We start from the raw sequence: 12,336 nt of genomic DNA on the forward strand, positions 1-12,336 counted from the left end.
GAAAGAACCTTGAAACAGAAAGCCAGGACCTGCCTTTTATACCATTAATTGTGTTTACGCAGTCTAATGTAATTTAGGAAACACTTCCTTGGAGGAGTATCTGGCAAGCTTTTATGCTGAATCTACACATATTAAACATCAACCAGAGATTTTGCTGATCCTGTTAAGCCACCTGTCCTTGCTGTTTTGTCAAAATCTCCATGAGGTCATACCACAAACTCCACGTTGCAGAACAGAAGGGCTCATCAAAATTGCAACTCCAGAAACATTGTGAGTGGCTGCGTCTTCAGACTGGGCAAACTCTTAGTGGCCTTCTCATACCAGTATCTGTGCAGACACACATCTGCACTTCTGTCTCAAGGCTCACCTCATTTTTGAATCATAAGTTCTTAAGATCCCTGCCCCAGCTTATCTCGTTTGGTTGTATCAATTTCCAAGGCCTGACACCGACCCAGAACCTGCCATGTCACAGAATACCTGTGTAAGTTATTTTCATCACCAACAAAAAGGCTACACAGTGCATCTGTTTACACTCAGGTTTTGCTCAGAACCATATAAAAGAACCTGAAAAGAACATAGTTCCTTTTTTAATATATAACCCTTGAATTCCTGTCTGCAACTCTATAGGTGAATAACCAAAAATTCAATGAGCAGGCAAGGGATTCATAAACTGCAGATGCAAGGAAACAAATACTTATTAATTAAGCACCTTCATTTTGGGAGACATTTCCATCCAGCAGTTGTGTGAAGGAGGTGTTATAATCACAGTTTTCTAGATGCGGATAGTAAGGTCCAGATCATTTAAGTAACTTGCCCAAAGTTATACGGCTACCGTGTAAGAGAACTGGGATTTGAATCCAGTCTTTGTGAGTTCAGTGCGCACACTGGGTCTTTTCCTACACAATGCTACCTGTGACTTTAGCTTTGGAAGAATGTGAAGGAAGGATGCATATTTTGTGGACTTTTAGCTAAAGAGAAAACTTAAAGTAGAATGAGAAAACACACAGATCTGCAGGTGAAAACCAATTGGGTGGAAATGACCAGTCAGTGTACCTGCCACCAGCTTGGTGGATTCAGATATGGAAGCATGAGCCGCACAAGTTCTTTGTGACCAGTTGTTGATGGGACCGGGAAGGGGTGGGTGCAAGGGTGTGGGAGTCTCTGAGTCGCCTGAATATTGTGAACTCTTCTCTCCCTGAAGAAGCCGAGGCAGTTGTTGAAAGCAAAATGGAGAACAAACCCACTTCCTCAGAATTGCAGAAGATGCAAGAGAAACAGAAACTGGTCAAAGAGCCCGGCTCAGGAGTGCCCATTGTTCTCCTTACCACCCTTCTGGTTATTCCGGTGGTTGTGCTGCTGGCCACGGCCATATTTATTCGATGGAAAAAAACAAGGGCCTTTGGAGGCAAGTAAATGAGCCCCTTGAATTTGGAACCTCCGTTGAAAGCGTGTTTGGCTTAATTACCCTCAGGATTTTGGTTGTGGTTTTTTTTTTTTCAGTGTCTTTTTGTTTTTGTGTGTGTTTGTTTTTTTAATGCTTTCTACCCTTTTTGACGTAATTGTGTTTCCAACTTTGTCTGTAGTTAGTTTCACAGTAGAAATTATATCTAGAGCTTCTGAAATTTGGACAATTGGATCAAAATATAAGCTTTTACTATTGCCTTTTAGCAGTTGGCAATAGTAAAAAAGTCGGTGTCTCCATCTGAAACCGTGTGGATGGAAGAGTCGAGGTAAATTAGCTGAAGGCTTAGGGAGGAGAGGATTCCTGCTGTTAGGAGCAGGCCCATTCCTCAAGTACCTGCGCCACTTATTTTTCCCCATCAGACTGGCTCTAGCTCCTGGCTGCATGACCTTGGGCAAGTTACTTAATCTCTCTAAACCACAGTGTCTTCATCACTAACCTGGGCATAACCTCACAGGCTTGCGCAGATTGACACCGTGGACATCAGGCATTTATCATGGTCCCTGGCACCCAGCGAATGCTCAGTACCACCAGTGATCGTGATGAGTGATCTCTGGTAATGAAGAAGTGAAAGGCACAAGAAGTCATAAAAGATACTTGTCTTAATCCTCAATTTCTCAGGAAACCAACTGTTTCTATCAAATAAAACCATTCAGGCCGGCACCGCGGCTCACTAGGCTAATCCTCCGCCTTGCGGCGCTGGCACACCAGGTTCTAGTCCCGGTTGGGGCGCCAGATTCTGTCCCGGTTGCCCCTCTTCCAGGCCAGCTCTCTGCTGTGGCCCGGGAGTGCAGTGGAGGATGGCCCAAGTGGTTGGGCCCTGCACCCCATGGGAGACCAGGATAAGTACCTGGCTCTTGCCATCGGATCAGCGCGGTGTGCCGGCCGCAGTCCTCGGGCCACGGCGGCCATTGGAGGGTGAACCAAAGGCAAAGGAAGACCTTTCTCTCTTTCTCTCTCTCTCACTGTCCACTCTGCCTGTCGAAAAATAAATAAATAAAATTAAAAAAAACCATTCAGCAGCTTTGAGTAGTCATAATTTAGGCCATCAGCGTTCCCTCACTGACCTAAGCAGGGTACAATACTGGAATCAGTATTTTATAAAATTATGAGCACAGTATAGGACCCAAGAGCTGATGCCTTTCAGGACATCTAAAACAATAAACAAATAACCTGGCCCCCGACTCCCCCCTCAGCAGCAGTGCCCTGGCAGGTCCCCAGGTCCTAAGGCAAGAGTCCGCAGCTGCAACAGGGAAGGAGTCCACCGACCTGGGTGGGATGCAACATTTGGTCCTATTTCAGATCAAAGAGACCGTGGCAGGGATTCAGTGCCCCTGGCAAAGCTCTGACACAGAAAAAGACACAGGAACTGAAAACAGAATCCACTGAATAAATGTGAGACGGTCTTGAGTTTTCTTTTGCTGTTCACCTGCAAGCAATAAATCTCTGCAAAACTACAGTTAACTCTTCCTCAAAAGGACTACTACTGAGCCCCTGTGGCGGATGGCTTTCCTGGCATAAGAGATGAGGCAGTTTTCATAAAGGCCATGGAAAATGCACACTGTGAAAACACTAGGCATCCATTTTTTGGCACCAAAGTAAACATACTTTAATTCTGTTTTCCATAAGCTTTTTAAGTACCCTAGTAGAAGCTTCAAAAAAAGCAAGAATTCTGTAGGTTTTGTTTACTGATCCGTCCCCAACAGTTCCTGGCCATGGAGGTTCCATAAACAGTTGTTGGAAGAATAAATAAATAGCTGCTTACAGAATAGCAGGACAAAGAAGAGGTGACAACTAAATATTTTGATAGAATCAGAGTAGTGATAATGTTAGGAACACGTGACCTCTGGGGGCAGGTGCAGAGCGAGGCATAAAAACCTGCACTAGAAGCAGGAGTGCAAGGGAGTCAGGTTTGGTCTCTCCTGTCCTTGTGACTTGGCAGTGTTGCATAATCTGACTTGATGGCAATGGGTGGGAAGGTGGAGAACCTAAGAAAGTGCCATTACTCAACCATGTCGGATTTTTTTTTAATTGCAATTTGTTCTCGTTCAATCTAATACATTTAATTCTAAAAGTAGATTAGCCTCTCACCGTTTTCTAACATTTTGTCTTTGACAGATCTTATACAATCTATTCTAAGGTTCAAGAAACTCTCGAATAAAAAAGACCTTATTCCACACATGCTTATTGTGTGCCAACTCTGCATCAGACAGCAAGCGAGGCACAAGGCATACAAAACTGACCAAGGGCTGTCCCACACCCCCATGGAATTTGCAGTCTAATCTGCTGACATTCTAACAATCTTACCATTCCTCTCCCTTCCTACCCGTTTCTCTCCACATCTTTCATGCAACCACCTTTCCTCTGTCACTTGCCCATTAGCCTTCTCCATGGCACTGCCCCCACTCCTGGCTAGAGACTGAATTAATAGCAGGACCCAGAGCCTTGGCTTCCCTGAATCTAGCCCTCTTTTGACAGTGGTGGCAGCAAGGGGGAGAAGTGCAGGGAGATCCGTCTACTGGGGACTTTGCCTCCCCCATAAGGAAAGAAAATGTGTCCTTCATGGAGATGCAAGCCCCCTAGGGAGCTCTGGTTCCCCTTGTGTGCTCAGGCTTTTGTGCCCTTTGCCTTCAGTCGAGTCTTCCATAAAGAGGAAGCAACATATATGGATCCAAAGCTTTCTCAAATCAGGGTATGTCCTGTTCCTATTAGGAGTGAAGTCTATGACAAATATTCATGAATTAGATTAACCAAAACTTCTAATACTTTCAAATTTTGGTCACTTAGTTCTATCCTAATGCAAATAATTAATACCTTTTGAGTATTTCCTATAGATGTACCAGGCAGGCCCTGTTTTAACCACATCACATGCAACGTCCACCTAAACTGTACACTTACAGGGAGATTGTGTTGATCCTTTGAGGCTCAAGGAAGAAACCTACCAAGATTGCACAGCCTGTAAAAAATATAGGCAGGAGGCAACACCTTACATACATCCCCATGTGCTCATATATACATCCCAGGAGCACTTACACATGTCGGAATAATACATTGCCTTTTTCCCCCTTAGAATTGCATACAGACAAGAGCCAGGTCTTGTTCATCGTTAATAAGCTCCCGGCTTTGTGTTGGCTGTGGATTGAGAAGGGTGACTGGGACTTCCTTTGAAACAGACCCTCTTTTTTTCCTTTCAGATTCTGAACACAAACTCGAGGCAAGTTCAGGAAGAGTACTGGGAAGACTTAGAGGTAAGCCTGTGACCTTTCAGAATCCTCATGTTCCATTCAAAGTCAACAGGCTCGTGGTCTTGCAAAGAGCAAGGAGCTCTTTCATATTTGGTCTCAGCAAATGAAACAGCTGGCGTGCAGCGTGGCATTCCCCAGTGCGTATGCAGAGTGCAGACCGTGAACCAGACTGAGCTGTGTGGCTCGGGCAGCAAGCGTCCCGCCTTTATTCTCTCCATCTTGCCATTCTGGATTCTGGAACTCCCTCCCCCCAGCCTTTTATCCGGCTTCATTTGTCTTCGATACATTTTCTGTCACTCCTGTTGGCATGACAGTGCTTGTCACAGTTGAGTGCGGCCTTTTCCTATGTCATTGAGAGGACGCGCTGCTGTGGAATTGGGTGCCAGTCCCAGAGAGCCAGGGCAAAGCAGGAGATGAGAGTGGATGCGCTGGGTTCCCACACAAACCCGTCGCCCTGGGGAGCTCCGTTTTTGCTTTATTTATTTATTTATGTATTTATTTTGACAAGTCTAGGGAGTGGCAGCCATCTGCCCCCCGGGATAATTCTGTCTCTTTTTTATTTTCAATATCAACCCTTTCCAGTCCCCGACCTCTGACATTGTTTAGCATTTGAGAGTTGACAAGGAAACGTTACTGTGTGTGCGAGTTTTGCCTCAATTCTATCATTGTTTGCTTTCTCCAAGGGAAAGGAAGTGGAGGCTTAAACCTCGGGAATTTCTTTGCCAGCCGCAAGGGCTACAGTCGAAAGGGGTTTGACCGCCTCAGCACCGAGGGGAGCGACCAGGAGAAAGATGAGGATGAGGGGAGCGAATCGGAAGAGGAGTACTCAGCACCAGTACCCGCCCCAGCGCCTTCCTCCTGAGAACCGGGCGGTGAGCTGGGCGGAGCGAGAGCTACCACACATGCCCGATTCCTTTCCCTTTTAGCACGTTTAAAGTTTTGTGGATTTACTTGTAAGCCCCACGCGGGACTGTGCACATTTTCTTTACTTCATTTCGGTTAAGTTGGCTTCTGTTTCTAGTGGAGGAGTTTCCTAAAGGCCCAGAACAGTGCGGTTGTTGTGGACATGAAGGTAGAGTAGAGGAACCGTCCGAACCGTCCTCTTCTTCCCTGCTGGTACTGCTCCCAGGATGGTCGCTTTGCTCCGCTGCATCTTGGAGACTTTTGTCCGTGGATGTAAATACCCCCATTCTCTGCTTGAGCACAGTCTTTCCCAGAGTCCTCCCTCCCATCGCCAGTGTCTTTCTTTGGTGCCTTTCCTGTTCAGCATCCTCAGCCTGTGGCAGTAAAGAGAAACTTTGTGCTACACGACGACAAAGCTGCTAAATCTCCTTCTATTTTTTTAAAATCACTAACATTATATTGCAATGAGAGAAAGAAAAACAAAGTCTCTATTTAAATCCTTTTTTTAATTTCTTCTTCAGTTGGTGTGTTCGGGGATGTCTTATTTTTAGATGGTTACACTGTTAGAACACTATTTTCAGAATCTGAATGTAATTTGTGTAATAAAGTGTTTTCAGAGCATTAGCTGTCACAGTGTATTTTGCGATTTTTGTGTATGTGCAGCGTTTGGTATAAAATGTTTGTAAGGATACACAAGCCAGAGGTGTAGTGAAAGTACTCAATGTCTCCAACCAGGAGATATTTTGTTAAGTAGCCAATATGAATTAAAATAATCAGCCTAAGGGTTTATCTGCATGTGTAAAACAAGGCTCTCTTGTGGTGTATCAGTCAGAGGGTAAACACTTTCATGAAAGGTGTTCAGTGTTCCTAGCTCCCAGGAAACCTGCTTCTCAAATTTTGAACGCAAACGAGGCCATCTGTGTCGATTACTACCGATAGGTTTCTTTTTGAAGAGTGAGTTCACCAGAATTTCTATGCAGGCATAGGAATATTCCTCTCTTCCAGTGACTGTGGATTACTTTTAAAACATGTTATAACCCATCAATGCAGTTTACTTAGAACTTGATCATTTTAACATTTAAAAACCTTTTTGTCAGGCATTTGAGAATGGCTGTCCTACTTGCCAATTTTCTTCGAGTAGATAGCCATATTCGTGTATAAATTATAGATGGCCGATGTTTGGAGATGAAAGACAGGATCTGAGGTATTTTGTTATGGCTGTTGGTACCAAGATCCTCATGCTGTATTCGCTTTACATGTTAATTGGATAATTAAAGTGGGCATAATCGACTTATTTTAAAAGTGAAGGGAAACAGAATATAATTTGGGAGAGTTAAAAGAATAGCTTTGCATTCACTGAGTTGGCCCTGAATTATCATATGCATAAAATATTTTGTTCTAAGCTTTCTTCCTTATTTTTTTTGGCATGTGTCTTTTTCAAAATTCCCATACATTTTCAAGCTCCTATCCAGATGTTCTATAAATCAAATATTTAAGAAAATGACAACAGAAGCCATAGCATGTATCAGGGTTTTACTCCCCAGACTCACCCAAAAATAGCTCACATTCTATCAGAGTCAAAGTTGATATAGCCCATACAGTACTCCTGGAACTTCACTGACTGTGAGTAGTGGTCGAGAGGACTTTTTTTTAAGAGGACTGAGCTGGTCTCATTGCCAGAGTTTCCTATTCCCTGCATTGGGTAGGACCCAGAGAGCTGCATCTTTAAGAAGAAATCCTAGTGATTCTGATATTCAGGTGTTCCTTGGTGTGCCTGCAAGAAACAAAGTCCTGCAGAGAGTAGCTGAGCCTTAAGATGAGGTTAGGCAAAGAAAACCGTGTTCTTGCACATGTGGTTTGACTGATGGCGAAACCCAGAAATAATAATAATAACCCTATTTCCTCAAGTGCAGATCACAAGAAAGTCCTGGATGCAAATTATCTTCAGGGCCAATTGCATCTGCAGCTTTTCCTGTTAAGTCCCTGGGTCTGATGATTCCATCGGGGAAAATAACTTAGATGCATGGAAAGACACAAGGGGAAAGACACACGCGGGCACACCAGATTCTAGTCCCGGTCCGGGCACCAGATTCTGTCTGGTTGTCTCTCTTCCAGGCCAGCTCTCTGCTGTGGCCCGGGAGTGCAGTGGAGGATGGCCCAAGTGCTTGGGCCCTGCACCCCATGGGAGACCGGGAGAAGCACCTGGCTCCTGCCTTCGGATCAGCGCGGTGCGGCGGCCATTGGAGGGTGAACCAACGGCAAATGAAGACCTTTCTCTCTGTCTCTCTTTCTCTCTCTCTCACTGTCCACTCTGCCTGTCAAAAAATAAAAAATAAAAAAAAGCATCAAAGTAAAACGGAAGTGATGTCTTTAGAGTCTTCCGCACTAACTAAACTTACTTTATTTTTGAGTCACATCTAAAGGCAAGAGCATGCAAGCCAATTTGGTGTGTTTTTCTAGAGACTAGAAAACATTCTAGAGTCTGTATTGATGATGGTCAGTGTGACTACCCTTCACAGTCTTAAAATGTTTAGCACCAGAGCACAAAAATATTAACTATGGGGCCAGTGGTTTAAGCTGCTGTTTGCAACACCAGCATCCTGTATCTGAATGGCAGTTGAATCCTGCCTGCTCCTCTCCTAATCCATGCACCTGGGAAAGCAACTGTAGACAGCCCAACTGTTGGGCTCCTGCCACCCACATGGGAGACCCAGATGGAGTTCCTGGCTGCTGGCTTTGATCTGACCCATCCCTGACCATTACAGCCATTTGGGGAGTGAACCAGGGGATGGAAGAGCTCTGTATCTCTCTGTCCCTCTCTCTGTGTCACTCTGCCTTTCAAATAAATAAATCTTTAAAAATATGGTGTGTGTGTGTGTGTGTGTATCCAAATACAAAATATATGTCCCAAGTGCACAAGAACATGTTTTTTTCCCTGCTCTGAAACTGAATATGTGCTACATGCTCATAGAAAAGTTCTCGAATAGAAAACCTGGTAACAAAGTGCTCATGTGTGAATATACCAAGATATACTCCTGTGAAAGAGATAGGAGCTTGTAAAAACAAGATTGACAACAGAACCCTTTTTGTCTGTAAACAAAAATGCAATTATTCATATGAATTCTCTAAATCAAGAAACCAGTCATGTGAGAATGCTGTCATTTCCTCTGTTACACCATGAAGTGTGCCATACCTTAAACAAATATTGTCTGGGAAGCAGAAGGGTAAGTTCCTGGATCTAGCCTCCTACTTCTTTGCCTGAAAATTTTACCTTCTTAGCGGCTAGCACTGTGGTGTAGCAGGTGAAGCCACTGCCTACAGTGCTGGCATCCCGTATGGGCACTGGTTCAAGTCCCAGCTGCTCCACTTTCAATCCAGCTCTTTGCTATGGCCTGGGAAAGCAGTAGAAGATGGCCTGTTTCCCTGGGCTCTGGCACCTTTGTGGGAGACCCAGAAGAAGCTCCTGGCTCCTGGCCTCGGATCAGTGCAGCTCTGGCTGTTGCGGCCATCTAGGAGGGAACCAGCGGACGGAAGACCCCTCTCTCACTCTCTACCTCTCCTTCTCACTCTGCAACTCTTTCAAATAAATAAATAAATCTTTAAAAAAAATGTATCTTCTTAGCAGAAGAGCTCATAATAAGAACTTGTGGTTGTGATTCTCTGCTTTGTTTACTTGATGAGTTGTTCTCTGTAATTGGAGGAGATCATTAAGCATGTATGTGGATGGGACAACAAAATTAAAGCTATTATGACTCTTCCAGATTAGGAGATAGGATTACTCAGTAGTGTGGTCCAGTCTCAAGTAGTATCAAGTTCAGAAGAAAAAAAATACCTGGTTAGGGTTAAGGTCAGAAAAATCTGAAATTACAAGTCCTATGTTTTGCATATGTGTTTTCTTTTTAAAGATTTCTGCCAGCGCTGCGGCTCAATAGGCTAATCCTCCACCTGCGGCGCCAGCACCCCGGGTTCTAGTCCCGGTCGGGGCGCCGGATTCTGTCCCGGTTGCCCCTCTTCCAGGCCAGCTCTCTGCTATGGCCAGGGAGTGCAGTGGAGGATGGCCCAAGTGCTTGGGCCCTGCACCCCATGGGAGACCAGGAGAAGCACCTGGCTCCTGTCATCGGATCAGTGCAGTGCGCCGGCCGCAGCCCGCCGGCTGCGGCAGCCATTGGAGGGTGAACCAACGGAAGGAAGACTTTTCTTTCTATCTCTCTCTCTCTCTCTCTCTCTCTCACTAACTCTGCCTGTCAAAAAAAAATTTTTTTCTTTAATTATTTTGAAAGTCACAGGGGCTGGCGCTGTGGTGTAGCAGGTAAAGCCACCGCCTGCAGTGCCAGCATCCCAAAAGGGTGCCAGTTCATGTCCCAGCTGTTCCACTTCCCATCCAGCTCTCTGCTATGGCCTGACAAAGCAGTAGAAGATGGGCCAAGTCCTTGAGCCCCTGCACCCATGTGGCAGACCTGGGGCAACCCCAGCCATTGCAGCCTTTTGGGGAATGAACCAGTGGATGAAAGACCGCTCTCTCTGCCTCTCTGTAACTGTCCCTCAAATAAATAAATAAATCTTAAAAAAAAAAAAAAGTCACAGTTAGAGAGAGAGAGGGAGAGAGAGACCTTCCAGGCGCTGCTTCACTCCCCAGATGGCTGCAACAGGCTAGGCTGGACCAGGCTGAAGCCAGGAGCCAGGAGCTTCAGCAGGGGCCCAAACACTTGGGCCACCTGCTGCTGCTTTTCCCAGGCCATTAGTAGGGAGCTGGACCAGAAGTGGAGCTGGACCAGAAGTGGAGCAGCCGGGAAATGAACTGTTGCCCATATGGGAAGCCAGCATCACTGGCGGTGGCCGTACCTGCTACACCACCAAGCTGTGTGTTTTATTATTTCACATGCCATTGTTGTTAGGCAGGCCTATGTAGTAATATATTACAAATCAACTCAAAAAGGTTTAAAGATAATTCCTGTTATTAATGACATCATAAATAATGATAAAGTAAAAAATTGACAATTTGTGAAGAAAAATACTATTGCTGATTGAGTCACGTAACTGAAAAGCCCAGGTATTGCTAGATCTCAAGACCCATGTGATGTATATTGAAGCCTGCCTTGCTCCAGCCCTCATTTGGCTCCCATTTGTATAGGATTTCCTTTCAGGCAGACCCTGCACATAGGCGGTAATCAAGCTGGCCAAGAGCAACTGAAGATTTAAATGCTGCCAGCACTAAGTCTTAGATACCTTTGTCTCTTAAGAGTTCCCATACGTGGATGAGCCAACCTAAGTTGGTTCATGTGTCATCCTCAGAACCAGTCCCTGGAGCCAGGGAAAGTGTGATGTTGGATTCCCCAGGCATCTACAGAGCCAGGGAAGAGCCAATCCCACAATAACTGATGACTTGGGGTGGTTTTCCTCGTGAAAAAATGGGATATGTTGCAGTGAGAAATAGCTTCTCAGGGTGTTGGGGGTTGGGAAATTGTAGTTATCCACTACTATTAAAAATCTCTACAATATAACCATAATATTTCTTAAAGAGGTTTACTGAAATAGCTTATATATGCTTAAATTATGACATTAAAGAGGGACATTGAGGGGCTACCACTGTGGCACAGCAGGTTAAAGCCCTAGCATGCAGTGCTGGCATCCCATATGGGCACTGGTTCTAGTCCCAGCTGCTCCACTTCCCATCCAGCTCCCTGCAAATGTACATGGGAAAGCAGCAGAGGATGGCCCAAGTCCTTGAGCCCCTGCATCCGCACGGGAGACCTGAACGAAGCTCCTGGCTTCAGATTGGTTCAGCTCCGGCCATTATGGCCATTTGGGGAGTGAAACAACAGATGGAAGACCTCTGTGTGTGTGTGTGTGTGTGTGTGTGTCTCTCTCCCTCTGTACTCTGTCCTTCAAATAAATTTTAAAAAATCTTTAAAAAGGGGACATTTAGTTACTAAGTCAATATCGGCATGTATATGAAGATAACATCAAATTCCCACAAATAATACTGAATGCAAGATTTCTTAAACTTTGGCTTGTCAAAATAACAAAGACAAAAATACACAAAGGACCAGCAGCAGAGATCTGAGGTGTTAAAGCTGCCTTTATACTACAATTTCTACCCAACCAAAGTTGATGGAAACAGCTTCCTGTCAATAAAATGGCTGCTTTAGTTGTAAAAGAAACAAAGTTTGGTGTTCAGTCTATCCTATTTATTCTGAAAGAAATATGTGAGAAAACTATGATGTTCTGTTGTCCCCACTCTTTTACTCTGAAATTTCCAAAGCTACAGAAGTACTGAAGAACATTACAGTGAACATCTATCACACTCCACTTACATTCACTGGTGGTTAATACTTTGACATATTTTTCTATCTCTCCCTCATGGGCACACATACATGCATGCACACAGATGTCCAGTTTACCTACTTTCATTCAACCACGTGTCAAAAAGTTGTTATATGCAATTTTTGTATGACAATTGTACCTCAATTAAGAAAAAGAAACTTTAAGCAAAGACAATAAAAAGGACTGAAAAAGAAAAGTTGTGGACATCATTACCCTTGACCCTTACTATATCCATGTTCACACAAATCACCTAAGAACCAGAGCATTCTATTAGATTAACTGGAAAACCACTACCACACCAAGAAACTTAACACTGATTCACTATTATCAACCAATAGTTCAAATTCAAGTCTCCAATGTCCCTGAAATGTCCTTTGGAGTTTTCTATTTTTCGATCCAGGA

At 44.5% G+C, this 12,336-nt stretch overlaps 1 protein-coding gene across 6 annotated transcripts in view; it reads left to right on the top strand.

Annotated features, from left to right (window-relative positions):
• The window catches only part of PAM (peptidylglycine alpha-amidating monooxygenase), a 338,531-nt gene extending 332,297 nt beyond the window's left edge, over nucleotides 1-6,234 (top strand). For 4 of the 6 annotated variants that reach the window (XM_051853947.2, XM_051853946.2, XM_051853950.2 and 1 more), the window contains 3 exons: nucleotides 1,202-1,405; nucleotides 4,657-4,710; nucleotides 5,391-6,234. In XM_051853947.2, the coding sequence (XP_051709907.1) occupies nucleotides 1,202-1,405; nucleotides 4,657-4,710; nucleotides 5,391-5,569 (437 nt within the window). In that variant the 3' untranslated portion in view covers nucleotides 5,570-6,234. The remainder of the gene's footprint in view (nucleotides 1-1,201; nucleotides 1,406-4,656; nucleotides 4,711-5,390) is intronic. The other 2 variants (XM_051853949.2, XM_051853951.2) reach the window with 1 other exon arrangement.
• The last annotated feature ends 6,102 nt before the right edge of the window (nucleotides 6,235-12,336 follow it).

Source organism: Oryctolagus cuniculus, chromosome 14 (assembly GCF_964237555.1).
Source record: "Oryctolagus cuniculus chromosome 14, mOryCun1.1, whole genome shotgun sequence".
Classification (NCBI taxonomy): domain Eukaryota; kingdom Metazoa; phylum Chordata; class Mammalia; order Lagomorpha; family Leporidae; genus Oryctolagus; species Oryctolagus cuniculus.